Source organism: Hemibagrus wyckioides, linkage group LG17, assembly GCF_019097595.1.
Source record: "Hemibagrus wyckioides isolate EC202008001 linkage group LG17, SWU_Hwy_1.0, whole genome shotgun sequence".
NCBI classification, from domain to species: Eukaryota; Metazoa; Chordata; class Actinopteri; order Siluriformes; family Bagridae; genus Hemibagrus; species Hemibagrus wyckioides.
This window is the reverse complement of record NC_080726.1, coordinates 15,934,739-15,954,523: the sequence shown is the minus strand read 5'-3', so window position 1 is coordinate 15,954,523 and position 19,785 is coordinate 15,934,739. Positions and strand designations below refer to the sequence as shown.

General features: G+C 38.1%; 1 protein-coding gene across 1 annotated transcript; it reads left to right on the top strand.

The window, feature by feature from the left end:
• The first annotated feature begins 7,631 nt into the window (after positions 1 to 7,631).
• ppp1r14ab (protein phosphatase 1, regulatory (inhibitor) subunit 14Ab) lies at positions 7,632 to 18,844 on the top strand. The gene is made up of 4 exons (XM_058412934.1): positions 7,632 to 7,943; positions 14,203 to 14,283; positions 14,396 to 14,428; positions 16,731 to 18,844. Exons 1-4 carry the CDS (start codon positions 7,746 to 7,748, stop codon positions 16,863 to 16,865), a joined length of 447 nt encoding a protein of 148 aa, XP_058268917.1. The 5' UTR covers positions 7,632 to 7,745; the 3' UTR covers positions 16,866 to 18,844.
• The last annotated feature ends 941 nt before the right edge of the window (positions 18,845 to 19,785 follow it).

Sequence of the window (19,785 nt, the reverse complement as noted above, 5' to 3'; positions counted from 1 at the left end):
TACTTCCTTATGCGTCACTGCTGGGCTTGACAAGCCTAATAAGGTCCTGTTCCGATGTTTCTAAAGCAGAAAGTTACACTCATATATATGATCAATTTTATTCTTGTAATGGCTAAATTTCTCAGGAAATAAACATGCTTTTCGGTGTATAAAAAAGGAAGTGACTGTGTTTACTCAATCTTGCCCACAGGAAACTATTCAGACTGATTATGTACATGTTACTCTTGTTTCTAGACATGTTTCTGTCACACCACTTGGGGGCCTAAAACGTTTAATTTCATTATGATTCTTATCCTGATAATGTTTGGTAAAAAAAGGGAAAACTTTATTATTATTATTATTATTATTATTATTATTATTATTATTATTATTATTATTATATTCCACCACAGTACTGTATTACTGAATGAACAAAATGTAGACTCTAGTTAACCTCCACTCACCCATCACTCACTCACTCACTCACATTCTGAAGATTGTCCACAAGATGGCGCCAGCGTAGCCAAAAGAGGCAGTACAACGTGGCTTCTCCCCACAAACGAGGCCAAGTAAGTTTAGTAGCCTTTAGTTTGTCACATATACATTACAGCACAGTGAAATTCACATATCCCATCCTTGGAGATTAGGGTCAGACATGATGCAGTGCCCCTGGAGCAGTTTGGGTTAGGGTCTTGCTCATAGGGCCAACAGTGACAGCTTGGCAGTGCTGGGACTTGAGCCCTTATATTCTGATCAGCAACCCAGAGCCTTGTACACTTAAGCTGTTACCACCTTGATTTGAACCAGGATTCTCTTAATTTGTAGTCAAATGCTCTACCATTGAGCTGTACCCCCAGTATGTATCAAATGCATGTAAATAGATTGAGAGGATATGTTATCAGGGCCTTGGGAATGAAAATCAGCTCAGCAGTTTGCTTGAACTCTTTTTACCAGAAGCCAGAAACTGAACTTCTTCCTGTTTGGTATTCAGCATAGAATTGTTTTGTCATGTTACACTTCACAGTGGTATTTAAAGTTTTATATGAAAGAGGACATTCAGCACTTTAGTAATGCATAGTTTACCTGTTGGCAATATGTTCAGAGAGAAATTCAAAACATGGTGAGTTTTTTCAACACTGATATTTTCATCTTCAAATTAAATGGTGAAGTCAAACCCATTTATGCTCTCTGAGATGTCCCAGACTAAAGCATGAGGAGGAGCCCATCCCGTTAGAAGCCCTTCCGCACCGTTGAGGGGTTTATCCCCTATATGGAGCCCATCACCTTTGAGGATCCCATCCCCTCCCAGGATCCCTACCCCAGTAAGGAGACTTTGAGGAGGCTACCTCCTTCAGAGAGCCCACGCCGCTCTACAATTCCTCTGCCACGGCCTCAGTATCAGAATGACATCCGCAACATAGTGGCTTTTCAGCTCTATGTTCCCGCCATCATGTCTATTCCTGTCCCATGCCAGGGTATAAGGAGGAGGAGGGACGAAGAGGATAACAACTCTGATTCCCCTCCTAGTAGAAGGCGGCATGTGGATCCTGATGGGGAGGTGGATTTTATCAGGCGGCCCGTTAGATTCCCCGTTAGGATGATTTCCATTTTAATGAGAGAGCTGAAAATTGAAAATGTTCATCACCTTCTATTCTTCACTAGATGTATGGTATCTGTGGTAAGTACTTCTAACCTACATTTCAGCATTAGTATTATTTATTTATTTATTTATTTATTTATTTGTTTGTTTGTTTATTTATTTATTTATTTATTTATTTATTTGTGTTCATTTATTCCTTTAACAATGTGATACATTTTGTTACTAAAACTAATTAAACCAGATTTTAAGTTATATCACAATTATGTTAAAGTCAACCATAAAAGGGATTTAAATGAATAGCATTGATATGGTTAGAGTTAAATACATAGGCTTTTTATAGTTGGATGTGTATTTAGGACATGTGCATTAGTATAATTTACAGTGGCAATCAAAATTAGAGAAGAATTTATTTAGAGAGCAATTTTTTTCTGAAATGTTGTTAACCTTCTTCACATTAAATATTTGAAGGATTAGCACTGTTCTACAAGCATGTTTTACAAAATAAACAAGCCACTTTAACAAAAACCTATATCTTGTGGATAACACAGCAATCGAAAACAGAACACAGTAACAACTGTAGCACAGAAGAAGATCAGTACTAACATTTTTGAGGGTTACAGCTGTCAAAACGTAGTAGGTAGTTCAGAGGCCCATTGCTTTGAATGACTTCAGCATATCTGCAGCTGCAGGACTTCACTAGTTTCTCACACTGCTCTGCTTTGCTCTGATCTTGATCCTCTCTTCTTCCAAACTCTTCCAAGTTCAGTAACTGTATTGTGTTTACTAGTAATAATATTGCCAAGGATTTGCCAAGGATCCAGAGATTTTCAGTTGGCTTTAGATCAGCGCTCTGGGCGATTATTTCACTGTTCAGTATGAGAAACTAGTGGAGTCCTGCAGCTGCAGATGTGCTGAATTCATTCAGAGCAAGAGCCTCTACACTTCTGACTAATGTTTGACAGATGTAACCCTCAAAATTTTGATCACTGTCTTTTCCACAACATAAAGAAGTGCCTTGGTTATTTTGTAAAACATGCTAGTAGAACAGTTATATATACACAGCTAATATTCTTTCACATTTTGAGCGATGAAGATTAACAATATTTCAGAAAAAAATCAAGTTTATAAATTGTTCTCTGCTTTTGATCGCCACTGTATATTAATCACATTTCTAATTATAAAATGTTTAGGTTATTCCTATTAGTGCTAAAAGTGTATTAATGCATTGTTGTATTTATGTATTGTTGTATTGTAAATATATGTATATACACTATATTGCCAAAAGTATTCGCTCACCTGCCTTGACTCGCATATGAACTTAAGTGACATCCCATTCCTAATCCATAGGGTTCAATATGACGTCGGTCCACCCATTGCAGCTATAACAGCTTCAACTCTTCTGGGAAGGCTGTGCACAAGGTTTAGGAGTGTGTTTATGGGAATTTTTGACCATTCTTCCAGAAGCGCATTTGTGAGGTCACACAATGATGTTGGACAAGAAGGCCTGGCTCTCAGTCTCCGCTCTAATTCATCCCAAAGGTGTTCTATCGGGTTGAGGTCAGCACTCTGTGCAGGCCAGTCAAGTTCATCCACACCAGACTCTGTCATCCATGTCTTTATGGACCTTGCTTTGTGCACTGGTGCACAGTCATGTTGGAAGAGGAAGGGGCCAGCTCCAAACTGTTCCCACAAAGTTGGGAGCATGGAATTGTCCAAAATGTCTTGGTATGCTGAAGCATTCAGAGTTCCTTTCACTGGAACTAAGGGGCCAAGCCCAGCTCCTGAAAAACAACCCCACACCATAATCCCCCCTCCACCAAACTTTACACTTGGCACAATGCAGTCAGACAAGTACCGTTCTCCTGGCAACCGCCAAACCCAGACTCGTCCATCAGATTGCCAGATGGAGAAGCGCGATTCGTCACTCCAGAGAACGCGTCTCCACTGCTCTAGAGTCCAGTGGCGGCGTGCTTTACACCACTGCATCCGACGCTTTGCATTGCACTTGGTGATGTATGGCTTGGATGCAGCTGCTCGGCCATGGAAACCCATTCCATGAAGCTCTCTGCACAAGCTCTCTGCGCACTGTTCTTGAGCTAATCTGAAGGCCACATGAAGTTTGGAGGTCTGTAGCGATTGACTCTGCAGAAAGTTGGCGACCTCTTCGCACTATGCGCCTCAGCATCCGCTGACCCCGCTCTGTCAGTTTACGTGGCCTACCACTTCGTGGCTGAGTTGCTGTCGTTCCCAAACACTTCCACGTTCTTATAATACAGCTGACAGTTGACTGTGGAATATTTAGGAGCGAGGAAATTTCACGACTGGATTTGTTGCACAGGTGGCATCCTATCACAGTTCCACGCTGGAATTCACTGAGCTCCTGAGAGCGACCCATTCTTTCACAAATGTTTGTAAAAACAGTCTGCATGCCTAGGTGCTTGATTTTATACACCTGTGGCCATGGAAGTGATTGGAACACCTGATTCTGATTATTTGGATGGGTGAGCGAATATTGGCAATATAGTGTATGTATACACTGATCAGGCATAACATTATGAGCAGTGAGAGGTGAAGTGAATAACACTGATGATCTCCTCATCATGGCACCTGTTAGTGGGTGGGATATATTAGGCAGCAAGTGAACATTTTGTCCTCAAAGTTGATGTGTTAGAAGCAGGAAAAATGGGCAAGGGTAAGGATTTGAGTGAGTTTGACGAAGGGCCAAATTGTGATGGCTAGACAACTGGATCAGAGCATCTCCAAAACTGCAGCTCTTGTGGGGTCACATCCAACAATATAAGAATCACTCAATCAGTTTTTTTATTTACTCTAATAATGCACAATTATTCGTTGTGGTATAAAATGTATTAATATCTGTAATAAGTGTAAAGTTTATTATTGCTTGTAAATAGTTAATAAATTCCTTTTTTATTCACTACTCATGTGTCTCAAGTGTCTCTTTCTTATAACACATCATAAGCATTTCTCATAGTTTTCTCATATAATGACTCTGTAGAAATTCTCCTTCAGCTAATTACATTGTTTTCCTCTCACAAGCAAATCCATTCTAGCCAACAGTCTAAACCTGTTAAATCTGTATAACTAATAATCTGGTGTTGTTGTAATGCCAGTTAAACTGATAACAAGTGAATCTCTAGATGCAATTTTACTATTACATGTTCAAGTTAATTCTCACGATTGCAGCATGTTGGACAACTGATTAGTTTATAGATGAGACTTAGGACATAATGCACCATGAGGAAGAAACTTTGAAGTTTTATGTAGCATAAATATGGAGGAAAAGCTATTAGAGAAATGCTGTGGTCAGTTAGGCAGGAGGGGTTGGATAACCAGTTTCGAATAAACAGGTCAAAAATAAAATTAAATAAAATAAAAAATTTCATCCCAATCTCCAAGCACATCACACAGTTTAATAAAGCTGTTCATCCAACGATTTCACACACAGCACCAAGACCGCACATGGAAGCGTGGAACTTAAATCTATAAACACAAATTGAAGTAGTTTGAATTAAGGATAATGAAAACACATGGCAGATCCATTCAACTTGCCAAAGTAAAACAGGTGAATGAATCTATCCTGCTGCAGGACGATTGTGCTGTGTAACAACATTTCTTATTAGTGCAGCTGGTGTTCAGTAGTAAGGTATTGTCTAATATTTTCCATTGCACATGCATATGAATGCCATAAAGTCCAATGCAGTTTCAGGTCTCTGTTTTCAAAATTATAATTGCCTTCAATATCAAAGGTGCGCCATTTTTAAACAAAAAAAGTCCTTATAAGTCTTGCTGAGGCCAGGGGTGTATGTGCCAGAGGACTGATGCCAGAGGATCCATGTGAATGAATGAAATCTGACAATAATTATTTATTTTCACACAACAATAGCTTATTCAGCTGGTTTGGTTTATGGCTGTGTAAATAAATGTTACTAATAATATAATATGAGTAGCTCTTTTGTTAAAGTAGCTCTCAAAGTAAAGAAGGCTGGAGGCCCCTGGTCTGATCAGTCCCATCAGGCACCTGAGATGTGTTTTGGTTTGTAAAAAATATATATCTTTGCACTCCTTTTAAACCAAACACAAATATACAGGAACCATATTCTGCAGAGACTACAGATTATATTATTTTGACAAAGCAGTAGTGTGTGTGTGTGTGTGTGTGTGTTACATACATGTGTGGTGTGCATTTTGTAATTTATTCACACTTCTCCATAGTGTATTTTTGTAAATGTGGTCTGTTTCTCTTGTAAATCTCACAGCTGAACGCTATGGGAATGTTTACAGCCTGTATTTTGGGAGATCAGCTGCTGTTCTTGGTTTAAAGGCAATGAATTAAGCTCTGGTGGCCAAATCTGCAGACTTTTCAGGACTCCCATAAAACCTGCTGTTCAGTCATGTAAAAGAAAAGAAAGGTGATGCCTATTTAAATAATTACAGCTGCAGCAGTCATCAGACTTAGATAAATAAATACATTAATGTTATTTTTCCCCCTATTGATATCATTGTGAATTCACTGGCCTAAATTAACTAAGCTGCTGCAGCTTAAGCGAACTAATGTTAAACTATGAAAATAAAAATATAAATAAATATTATTATAAAATGATAATCATCATATCATAATATCAAGTGTAAACTTCTCTGACAATGAACCTGATATTATCTTTTTTTTAAATTACAAAAAGGTCTGTGAAATACATTCCAATCATTCTCTGAATAGTGTGATAGAAAATTTTAAAGGAATAAGTTCTGACCTTCTTTGTACGTGACTAGAAGTTGTTTGTGACCAGAGATAGGGCCGGCCCGTGACATAGGCAGTTATCCAGGGGGCAAAATGACTGGAGGGTTATTTTTGTCGGAAGTGCGCCCTCTTGTGACCATCTTGCGCTCCTATCCATTAAGTAAACTTATTTCTGCCAGTCAACATAATGTTAGTACTCATAGATCATCGAACTAATTAAACTATTGTTAGAATTATGCAATAATGTATTGTTAGAAGCGTGTTGGACTAATGTGATTATAATACAATACATTTAATACATACATCATCATAATTATAATGATTAATTATGCATGGCGCACCCACTGACTATACATATTAGCTTTGCCAATTATGTGCACTTAAACTGCTTAACTAATTATTTTATTTTACTTTATTTTATTCTATTATGCAGCTGGACATAACTTGGCAAAACAAAAGCTTTCCGAGATTATGGCTTTGCTTCAGCTCAAACTTTAGCAAGAGATGTATGTGAAGACATGAATGTGGAAGCTGTTCTCATATGAATGTCCAGCTGAGTCCATCAGTGATGCACTGAATAGGATGGAAACTGAAATTTTTTAATGTAGTGCTGGATGTGGCCATTGATTCACTGGAGGAGAGGTATAAGACCAGTGAGAGGTGAAGCACAAGTTTGGTTTATTTGTCAACTTCCCTAAGATGAGAAATGAATAACTAGTACAGCAGTATGAAACATGCTGAAGCATTAAGAGTTCTTTTCACTGGAACTATCTCCCCCACCATCACCACCACCACCACCAAACTTTACACTTGGCAAAATGCAGTCAGGTAAGTACCATTCTCCTGGCAACCATCAAACCCAGACTCGTCCATTAGATTGTCAGACAAAGAAGCGTGATTGGTCACTCCAGAGAATATGTCTCCACTGCATTAGAGTCTAGTGGCAGCGTGCTTAACACCACTGCATGTGATGCTTACCATTGCACTTGATGTAAGACCATGAGGCTCCATACACACTGTTCTTGAGCTAATCTGAAGGCTAATCTGAAGTTTGGCGGTCTGTAGCTATTGACTCTGCAAAAAGTTGGCGACTTCATAATCCACATGATACCCTGTGATTTGTGCAATATAAGTTTGAGTAGGAATAAAACCTGCGAGTAAGAAACTAAATTCAGACTCGTCACTGCGCATGCGCTGCTGCAACACCTGCACTCGTTGGAGCGACGCCCTTCGACAGATATAAAGAGCTGAGCCGGTAAACCGGCAGCGCTAAGACCCAGTGACATCACCTCACCCGTGCACGGATGTGGGTGCACTCGTGTGCTTCTAGTGCAAGCGCTTACTCCTCACACACACACACACACACACTCGCACTTGTCAGCACTTGCTTATCAGAGTGCAAACCGAGACATGGCTGCGAACCGGGTGGGAAGACGGTATAACAGCAAAGTGCACTCACCGAGCAGAGGCTCAGGCCGGGAATCAGGACTGAGTGTGCAGAAGAGACAAGCCCGAGTTACAGTGAAATATAACAGAAAGGAGCTACAGAGGCGTCTGGATGTAGAGAAGTGGATAGATGCCGGACTAGACGAGCTCTACTTGGGAAGGGTGAGTACTGCTCGAGGGGGACGAATCAAGCATTTTATGTCTCTATGAAATACATGATGTTAGGCTGATACGGATTTGGACCTGTGATTGGATTCATGAGCATGTTCCAAATAGGGTGGTGACCTGTCAAGAACTTGGGCTGAGCGATGAGCATCAATCTGAACCAATCGTGATTTCACGGATATGCTTTATATCTCAACCTCCTTATATCTCCAGTGATAACTTATCAGGCCAGATTGTGTATGGAGGGCAGAACTCCCAGTATAATAATAACCCACGTGGGTATGAACATAGGCGTTTCTAATATTCAGAAGGTGTGTTACCCAATATGAAGTGGATTATTGTTCCATGCTATGCTTAAGGCATGTTTGATCAAGTAGAATTAGTGAAATCATTTGCTCATTTAGGATCCTGATCAGTATTGAAATATGGGAAGGATTCGAGCTCTACAATTTCTTGCCATTAAACGTTGTGTTGTTCTTTGAGCTCGCATTAAACCCAGTAACTTACATCCTACATCTACATCAAAAGTCAAAGAAAACTTATCTCTGAATCTACACACTGTACTTTAATAGTGAGAAATGTGTTAAACAGTTGTATCAAAGCCTGGACACCCATTTACATGAAATGCACTTGTGATAAAATACTGCTAGAAGATAGATTTACAGCTGACCAGACTGAGTGGAAAATATTGAGCAGACGTTTTATATTCTGCGATGGCAAAACAGTAATAGAATTAGTATGCAGTCAGTCCACATTTCTAATAAAGAAACAATGTGCTCCACCTTTCTGATGTTGCACAGGTTTAAGTCAGGCTTTCAGTTTTTACTGGGGACTGTGCATTTACTGTTTGTAGGTATTAAGTGTTTATCCATGAAGTAATGAGGGACTTTTTAGAACTGGCCAGTGTTGACCGGATGTTATTTTAACCCTTGTTTATCATATAATCAGTCTAGAAATGAAGCTGCTGTGAACAGCCTTTCCAGCTGCATTGTTATGATATAAACAAAATCAGACCAACACCCAAGCTTACAAACCCAATCTGAATGTGAAAGCTTATTCATTCACTTTGCATTATATAAACTGACTTCTTACCACAAATAGGTCACGCTGTCATGTAAAGTGCTTTCATCACAGTTTTTTTTAATCAGACAGTGTGGTGTATGCATTATACATTTATCAACATTAACAGTAGTAACTGTTTGCCTAAGTAGTTACCCAATTCCACAACAATTATGCTACACTAATGATACTCTAATGAATTTTACTGAAAGATTCTCTCTATCATGTGTCTTAAGTGTATCAGCATGTCAGTGTTGTCAGCAATCCCCTAAGCAGGATTATGCCCCCTTCCCTTCCTCAGCATCTGTTTATTAAGGATCCAATAAAGGCACAATGGGGGCACATGTGTACCCCCTGCAAGCACAGCATTTATTACAGTGTAATGAAACAGAGCCCTGGCAATTTCAGTCGATCAAGGGAACAAAACAATAACGGCCATGGGGCCACATGTGCTCTGTAGTGACCTTTATACAGATTCCCCTTTGTTAAACAGATGCCTTTGACCTAAAACCATGAAGGTACTCGCATAGATGTTATGCACTGTCCAGTTAGTTGCAAAAACTGATGTTGTAGGACCCAGGTGTGGCTAGATGATTATATCTGTTGGCCTGCAAGGCTAAATAACAAACAGAGGTTGTAATCTGACTCCCCTCTGCAACCCCCTTCATTTCCGGAAAGAGCATAACCTCGACACTTCTGTAGCTGGATAGCCTGGTCTCAATGCTAATGATTCTGGGATTGATTGATCTCTATCTCCTGGGGTGTTCCTCATGAGTAAAGTGTTGGGGGCTGGGGACATAAAGACTCCATATGTCTGTGTAGCACACAAAGAAAGCCCTGGTGCATCAGCATCCCCCCTCTGTCCCGCTACACCACTTCCCCTCAGCTTAAATACTAAGTATCACATGCTTCATTAATTAGACTTTTGCTGCTCGATCAGAGACTGATATTGAGAGTCTAGATTCAAAACCCAGATTGTTTTTTAGGTTGATTCACAGTGCAGGGTTCCCTTAATCTTAGTCCCAATATACTCAAAATATACAGATGAACACGCCAGCTACAGTAAATGTTAATAAATGTCACAGAAGAATTGTTTTAAAAGATGCGAAAATAGACCTTGATTTAGATAGGTTTGAACTGGCTTCAACTGGAAATACAGATTTTATTAATCACATTCTGACTAGTTAGTAATAATATTTTTTTACATCAGTAATAACTAAGAAATGCAGACATTGTAGAGCCAACTAGTCACCTATATACTGAACTAATTCAATATACTATTAAATATTAAGCTTTTATGTACTCCATTAATAAAGTATGTGCAAAATCTGTTGTTTTGATAAATAATGACCTTAGTCTGGCCAGATGTCAGACTGACCAAATGGTTCAGCCAGTCCCTTGAGTATATGATCTCTTTTGTAACGCATGTTGCCCTTTGTGTAGAACAGTAATAAAGTGCTCTGTGTTAATAGTAAGGGTGAGGGATAAAATGTAAGCAGATACAGACAGTAAATGTAGGATGCAGACAGAGTGAGAGAGAGGAAATATCTTATTCACCTCACTGTTAAAATATTCAAACACTGGCTCCACTATGCATATAAAATATTACATAAGGAGAGACTATAGTGTGATGACCACATGATTTATCATATGCATATGGGTTTTTTCATAGTCACAGTGCATTACTTTTCAAAGGCATGTTGCTAATACTGCTTACTAATAATGCTTATGGTTCGAGTCACAGATTATACTCAGATGATGATCTGATGAGAGCTGATGATGTTTAAAGGACTTGACATTTCTCTCTGATAGTTCAGGCAGCTATCTTTAAAGTGCGTAAACATTCTCTATCTGTACTGTATGTGAGTAATATTACTATACTAAATGTGCTTAAGTCCTGTGCAAATGCATGAATTTGAATAGGAAAAGCAAATCTAGTTTCACCAGCAGAATATTTGTTGCAGGTACACAGCTATTGATGGAACAAATAAAAATCCACTGGCCTTCAATTAATGATGACTAAATCACTGTCCTCTTGCTCTATTATAGACGCAGTACTAATGCTTACCGAAAGTACCATTGCTTATTTATTGCTTACTTACAAGTGAAGACGCAGAGGTCTGGACTGACACTTGCTGTAATTTACACAAAGTCTAACCTTTTCAATTCACAAAATAGGATTTATGTTTTTAATCTGAAATTCAGCTTAGTTTCAGCTCATTATTAGTATAGTGGATTTTACTAGTTCGTAAATATTTATTAATTAGTGTCTTTTTCATATTAATATATATTTTCATTTTCGTTTTAGTTTTGTTTGTATTTTTATTCATTCTCATTTCCTGGACAGACACTGTTCAGGTGCACTTTTTTATGTTGTTGGGTTTTGCCTTTTGATTTCTGAGAAGTGTGTGTGTGTGTGTGTGTGTGTGTGTTTAGCAGCAGGTTTTCTGCGAAAGTGTTAAATTCAAAATATTCCCAAAGAGCATTCAGTGTCTTCCTGCCAGCTGCCAGCTTTCACACTAGAGCCAGAAAATGCACATTTATTTCGTTCAATTATGCCTTTCAAAATGATGCCTTTATATTTATATTTCTAGTTTGTAATTAGTTTAAGTTTAGAGTATTATTTTGTTACATTTTGCTATTTTTTACACCAATGACTAAAATATACTAATACTCAAAACTCTGTCTCTAGGTCACATTTATATGACTTAAATGATGTTCACTGTAGACAATGTGTAATGAAGTGAGAGACCCTTTGAAAGGATGACAATATGTGTGTAGACATGGCCATAAATTCTTCACAGAGCATTTTCAGTAGCATTTAGAGTTAAAAGAAAGGTCACAGACACCCCAGTAGGGGGATTCTGCTTGGATCTTTCTCTGACTGACCTTTCAATGGTGACATTAGTTTCAAAATAGTTTAAGTAGTCTCTCAGCACCCCATAGCTCTCAGTAACCTTATTATAAACCTGAGAGGCTTACTTATAGATAACCTTTGCTTGTTAACAACTCAAGAAACTACTGAACAAAAATATTAATACCTGTAACATATCTAAAGTGCTTGGTGTAGCAGAGGAATAGCATGAAGATTTCGAGTATGTCCAAACCGAATCATAGTTATCATGAGATTAATCATATGAGCTGTACATGTGTGTCGCTATAGTTTGTACGTCTGTGCAAGTATCCTAATGACTCTTCATTTTAGTGATTACTTGAGGATCAGAATCACAATCACCTTTACTGGCAAGTACCATGGGTTTACATGGACAAGGAATTTGTCTTGGTGTAGCAGTGCATAGTGAAAATGAAGCGAAGAAGCATAAATATAAAGAAACTATAAGCTGTGGAAACTTTAAGAATAAACCTAAAAAATCTAAAAAGTAGACAAAAAGTGGACAAGTGCAAATGCTCACAGTTTGAGGTGCATGTGCAGTGTAGCAGAGTCGTATACGTTAGCGTAACACATATAAAACAGCAAAGTGGGCTTATACATTAATGTCCAAGGAGGCGGAAGAGACACAATGGCGGGTCTCTTATCCCTCTTAATTGTACATTTCACAGTTACTTTTAAATAGTTAATTATTATAGAGTAGTTAATAATTTAGTTAATTATCATTAATAATTTAGAGTAGTGACTTAGGGCTTGGGCAATATAGATATACTTAATATTGATTTCATGACAAATTATGTCACAGTATACTGTTCTGGGATACAGCAGGAATTATGAGCTCTTTTTTATAAGCAGCTTTTTTGAAAATATCAGTTGTCAGATCTGATTGGAAACCACTGATGTTATAATTTTGTACAACATTTTTGAAATGGTTACATCTGTTTATTATTATTCATATTTATATTAATTATTTGATTTATTTTATTCTTTACAATTTTAAGTTTTCACAATAATAAATAAATTAATACATTTATTATTATTATTATTATTATTATTATTATTATTATTAATAATAATAATAATAATAATAATAATAATAATAATAATAATTAAACACAGTGCTGTTAGGCTGGCATTTTTTTAGCAAGACATTATATAGTGATGTATGTTTTTTATATTTTTTGTATTTTAGATGTCTTCACATATGGTATGATATTTTTTTTTATATTTTTGCCATATCATTGGCAAAATGCTGCTGCCACTCATTAATCTTAAAATTTCCAGTTTTATAAAATTTTGTTTTGGTATCAAGCAGTGCATGATGCTGTTCTTATTATTACCATTCTCCTTATTACCAAGAGTTTTCTTTGGAAAATTGCTTAATCCTGTGTTTATAAACAGTGTGGCTCCCTGGGTTCCGATTGGCTGGAGGCTGTTTTTTCTTGCTATATTGCTGGGAGCAGGAGAAAAGAGATGCAGGTTTGCATGCATACATGAAGGATTTGCTGAAAGAGTCCCAATGGAAATCACACTTGGCCTACTTCTGAGTTGAGCAGCCTCTATAGGATTGAGCTTTAAAACCAAACAGAGGTGTGTACACTGGCAAAGTGCATTCAGCTGAAATGCAGACCAAACAATCTAATCTGTTATTCCCATTTATAAATTAAACAACCTTCAAATTGGTCAGACTCACAGTTCACCTTTCAGGATATCATGCAATATTTACTACTGAAAACTGCTCCTATTGTTTACATAGGCCTTTGTGAAGGGTGGAGTTTGCATATCCCTATTAGCCTTACAGAGATTTTACAGAGCTGGGGTAATGTGGTAAGGGTGTTCTGCAGGCTTTTAACGCTCAGTCAGTGAATTTTCAGACTTGTGTCCTGCTTATGTAACTGTCCTCATGCAGTAAGGCCTGTAACTGCTTTAGAAGGCATGCATGGCTCTGATGGATTGGTCAGCAAAAGGGTATTAGCTTTATAAGAAACTTAAATGAGAGTGATTTTCAAATTAGTGAACATACCACTGGTCACTTTAAAACAGCAGAGTAATGAGGTTTAATGTATTTATTTATTTAGTCTTTCATTTGTAATACATTTAGGATGCATCCAATTACTCTGTTGTACTCTGAATGTAAATAGAGGAAATTGAGGTTTTAAAAACAATAAATAGCACAGTTATTTTCCTGTCTCAGTGAATGAGGCAGAGCAACGATAAAGAAAAATGCCACTCACGCGCACCCTGTGGCAACAGAAACCTACTGAGTGATGCTGGAGTGTCACTGTGAATCTTTGTCTTGTGCTGCAGGAGGAGCACATGCCTGAGGAGGTGAATATTGATGAGCTTTTGGACCTGCAGAGTGATGAGGAGAGGACCAAAAGGCTCCAGGTACAAGCATGTCCACATGATATTACTGATGGAAAAAGTCAGTTGGAAAACAGAAATATCATGTAATGCTTCTTTGTTCAATTCATTCTTTCTTTCTTTTTTTTTTTTACAGGATATTCTCCATTCCTGTAATACTAACACAGAAGTAAGTAACAGTTTTCTGTGTGACACATCTTCACTTTCTATCAGTCTGGCAGTAACAGACACGTCCCGTTACAATGGTCTGTTGTGGATAACAAAACTGGCTTGTGTTCTGATGTACAGAGCCACCGTACACAATATGCTCTACTGTAATCCATTACACACACACACACACACACACTAATACAAAGTGATTTAAAATGCTGATGATTTTTGTTACATCAAGTTCTTCCAACAAGTCACTATAATATGACAGCACATTATATAAAGCTTGTTGCAGTTTGTATCACGGACAGCAGGGGTCACTAAAGATTATAAACTGCTTGTTGAGACTACAAGTACAGTATGTTCTGCAGGTATTTTTAGAATTTTTTAAAACTTTGTCTGTCTGTGTACTGATGGTACAGTATACCTTCCATAGACTAAACCTATAAGGCTTATGTCTTTTATTTTTACATGCAAGTTACACTGATCAGCCATAATATTATGACCACCTGCCTAATATTGTGCAGGCATGGACAGGCATGGACTCCACTAGATCCCTGAAGGTGTTCTGTGGTATCTGACACCAAGATGTTAGCAGCAGATCCTTTAAGTCTTGTAAGTTGCAAGGTGGGGCTTCCATGGATTGGACTTGTTTGTCACAGATGCTTGTTTGGATTGAGATCTGGGGAATTTGGAGGACAAGTCATCACCTCAAACTCATTGTTGTGCTCATCAAATCATTCCTGAACCATTTTTGCTTTGCGGCATGGCACATTATCCTGCTGAAAGAGGCCACAGCTATCAGGGAATACCGTTTCCATGAAAGGATGTACATGGTCTGCAACAATGCTTTAGGTAGGTGGTATGTGTAAAAGTAACATCCATATGGTTTCCCAGCAGAACATTGCCTAAAGCATGACACTGCCTCCACCGGCGTGCTTTCTTCCCATAGTGCATCCTGGTGCCATGTGTTCTCCAGGTAAGCGACCCACATGCACCCGGCCATCCACTTGATGTAAAAGAAAACGTGATTCATCAGACCAGGCCACCTTCTTTCATTGCTCCGTGGTCTGGTTCTGATGCTCACGTGCCCATTGTTGCCGCTTTTGGTGGTGCACAGGGGTCAGCATGGGCACTGTGACTGGTCTGTGACTATGCAGCCCCATACGCAACAAGCAAACTGCGATGCACTGTGTATTCTGACACCTTTCTAACAGAACCAGCATTAACTTCTTCAGCAATCTGAGCAACAGTAGCTTGTCTGTTGGATCAGAACACATGGGCCAGCCTTCAATCCCAACATGCATCATGACCCCGTCGCCATTTCACCACTGTTCCTTCCTTGAACCAGTTTTGATAGATACTGACCACTGCAGACCGGGAACACCCCACAAGAGATGTGCTCTTCCAGTGGTCTAGCCATCACTATTTGGCCCTTCGTCAAACTCGCTCAAATCCTTACGCTTGCCAATTTTTCCTGCTTCTAACACATCAACATTGAGGACAAAATGTTCACTTGCTGCCTAATATATCCCACCCACTAACAGGTGCCATGATGAGGAGATCATCAGTGTTATTCACTTCAACTCTCAGTGCTCATAATGTTATGGCTGATCGGTGTATTTCTGCAGCCAGAACCAGATGTGAAGTTATAAAGCAAATAAAATGTTTCTACAATGTTGTCATTAAATATATTCATGTTATTTTAGTTGAGGTGTCAAAGCACATTAGAGAGAACAATCTCAATTTTCATCCAACCAAACTTTCTTGGTTGCAGAATCCCTCTACAGTAATATCTGATGGCTTTTCCAAGACCATGACATGTATTTTCTTGGGCCAGTTTCATTTCTGGTTCAGAATGTGGCCTTGTCACTGCTTCACTCAGTAGAGAATGGAGTCATGAAATAATTACTCTAATCATATCCTGCAGTTCATGTATTAAGGGTTGAAACTTATTCAGCTGGGATAGGGGTGTTTGCATAGCAGTGACCATAGATTTTGGTGGGGAAAGACAACAAATTAAGGCCACACTAGATTTATGCATAAAGCTACAGACTAGTGCCTTTTTAGTGCAACCCTGTAATAGGCAGTTGAAGGTCAACAACCTACAGTCTTACAGCTTATAGTCTAGCAACTCATTTTGAGTGGATTTAGTTGTACCATTTTTAGCCGGGTTGCCAAGTTTTCAAAATTTCATTCAAAAACTGCACTAAAATCCAGGCATTAGAAAAGGAACACAGATATTTCTTCCTCTTTTACCTCAGCCTTTGCATGGGAAATAGGTTCACCATGGTTCACACTCATTTTTTTAATCATTTCAGGTATTTATTAAGGAGCTGGTCCTGAAGCTTCACGGGCTGCAGAAACAGGAAGACCTCCATAATGATGGCATCGAACATCCTCAGCTCCACATCTTCCCTAACCGCCAAAACTCTGCCAATTCTGAAATACTTTAAGATGCACTGTCAGCACTTCCTGCTTGTATGGACAGACCTTTTCCTGTTTAATCCCGCCACTGACCCTCCACTGTTTCGTTTTTGTGTCGTAATTTCAACACAGACTGCAACTGAAATGCATGCAGAGCATCCTGATGGAGCAAACACTCAGCACTCAACCTTGTAAAACCGCGTACAAAACACACACACAAGCATCTATTTATTGACTTTTGTAACATGACCATTAATGCTTGGTTGTATAAGTTTCACAAGTATTTAAGAATGAGCTTTTTTATTTCTATGAACAGTGTTTTAGTACGTTTCGAAGATTTTAAATGACTTGTACACATTTTCTTCATCTGCTCCCTGTGTGAATTGTGAGACTTTTCCGCTTCTTGTGGTAACCTTTGCAGTTTTTTATGCCATGTGGGACCATTTTGTAGACTCAAATTATATCAGCTGAGAACTTGGAATTATAGGTGTCTTATTTTTGATGCATAAATAAGGCATTGGTAATTACATGCAAAAGGATATACCGCATGTATGTAAGAAGGCTTCACACTTTACAGCTCTCCATCTAAAAATGAGCGAAATGTTATATAGACCCATATAATTCCAAGCTCTTGAATGACTCATAAATAGTAACTCTGTGCTCACCTGAGATCTAGACTCGAAAGAAAACTGATGTGAAAGTGGAGGCTCGATTATGGTGATTTTACTGTGCAGGACCAAAGAATTTTATTTAATTTGTCTCATTTTAATGTGTATTTAAAGTCTTTATGACTACTATTTGTTCATCTAAATTGTTATTGTTTATTATTATTATTATTATTATTATTATTACAATTTTGTAGTAGCCTAATTCCATGTACACTGGGCAGAGGTAGAGTATGGGGCATTGAGAATAGCCACTCCACCTTCCAACATGTTTTTTCAGAGATGGGAGGAAACCTGGAGAACCCAGAGGAGAGAACCTGTGAGCCTCTATAATAAATTGGAGCTGTGACCTGGCAGTTCTACCTACTGACCTAACGTCGCCATATTATTATTATTATTATTATCATTATTATTACTTTGTCAAGAAGGCAATGAAAAGCATACAGTACGTTAAAGTGATCAATGTCACATTTTTAACTCTTAATAAGATGTACAATACGTTTGTTTTTTATTTATCTCTCTATTTACAAAGCTCTGATGACAGCACGCTTCAAGTCATTTCTAAGCTGCTGCTACTTCTACATGATAAGCTGCTTGAGCTCACCTTCATATCGTATATACACTCACTGGTCACTTTATTAGGTACACCCGTTCATTCATCATTCAGACACAAGTCAAGCGCTTCAGTTAATGTTCACATGCAACATCAGAATGCGGACCAGAGGTGAAGATTTGTAAAACGATTGTCTTTTTGCAGTCTTTTTAACTGTAACCTTAAATCCTGTTCTGTTTCTGCTCCCCACGGTTGTGAAGAGTTGTTATTTGAGTTACCATAGCCTTCATCAGCTCCTTTATTCATCAGTTTGAAATAGTTTGACCACTACATTAAGACCCAGTCTGGTGATTCTACTTCGAACTCTCAACAACAAGGTGATATATTCTGTTCACTCAGGTTTCTTCTCCGAGTGAACCCGAAAATTCTAACACAAGGTGAGGTGCCTACAGAACTGCTGCTTACGGACACACTAGAGATTGATAATCCCAGGACATCAGCAGCTTCTGAAATCCTCATATTACCCTGTCTGGCACCAACAACCATGTCATGTTCAGTCACTGAAATGACATTTCCCCCTATTCTGATATTTGTTATGATGATTAACTGAAGCTCTTGATTGTCCTGATGGTTAATTGATAATTGATTGGTTTTGTTATTTTAAGCTTTAAGTATCATAGCACTCCTCACTCTTATAGCAGACTTATTATTACAGTGTTTGATGTAACAATCTTTTTTAAAGGTTTGTTTTAGATAATATTGTAAATGTGTCACATTTTTGTTGTTGAAACTGGTTTCTATTTCAAATAAAAGAGTTTAAATCTCAGTTTTTCATTTGTAGAATATCTTTAAATTATATCATTATATCATATCATTATATAAGTCTGACACAAAGATAGTCTTTTAAAACACATGCTATTAATATAAAAGCATGCATATGTTAAGATATGGCTATTGCTGTAAGTATGACTACAAATAATAATACAGTTCATACTGTCTGACAGTTTCTTAGACAATCAACAGAGGGCACCAAAAGTACAAATTCCCTAGCAGGACTCTTAATGTATTTATTTTATTACACACATTGTGACACGTTTCCCTTTATGAAGATCTATTTCATTAATTCTGATTCCCAGGGGCTGTGATGGTCACCTGGATACTTTGTTGTGTTTATGTGTGCACACACATGCAGTCATGCAGAGAACAAAAGTTCTCTTATTTCAGAGCACCTCTCCAGTCAGGTCTACGGTGGGTCAGTTCTGCATGGCATATTTATCCGGGTGATATTTGCCTTCCCTGGCTTGGTAGAAAAGTAGAAAAAGTAGAACATTATGTATGTATGTAACTGTGAATTTATGACCTTCAGATGCTCATCAGGTTTCCCTGCTATTTGGAGCAATTTATTGCAATGACTGTATTTATTCCAAAGACCATGTCTTTAGTTAAGTCACTTCATGAAGTGTCTTAGCATGTGTGCACAGATGCACATGAAGGTATCCAGGTGTTAATCACCACCTCTGGGAATTATCCACTATTCATAGAATCATTTACAAATACATTAAAAAGGAAAATGTATCCGCAGTGTATTTATGACAGTATCCAGACCCCTTCAGTTTTTCTAAACACTATTGTGTAATACATCTAATTTGACAGAGATGAAATAGATTTTTGGACTTTTCAGTCCAAGTAAAATAACCGATACTGACAAAGTGACAAAGTTCATAAAAATTA

Coding starts and splice junctions, on each gene's coding strand:
- ppp1r14ab (XM_058412934.1), top strand. CDS start 7,746: ATGGCTGCGAACCGGGTGGGAAGACGGTATAACAGCAAAGTGCACTCA. Junction 7,944..14,202: donor ACGAGCTCTACTTGGGAAGG/GTGAGTACTGCT, acceptor CTTGTGCTGCAG/GAGGAGCACATGCCTGAGGA. Junction 14,284..14,395: donor AGAGGACCAAAAGGCTCCAG/GTACAAGCATGT, acceptor TTTTTTTTACAG/GATATTCTCCATTCCTGTAA.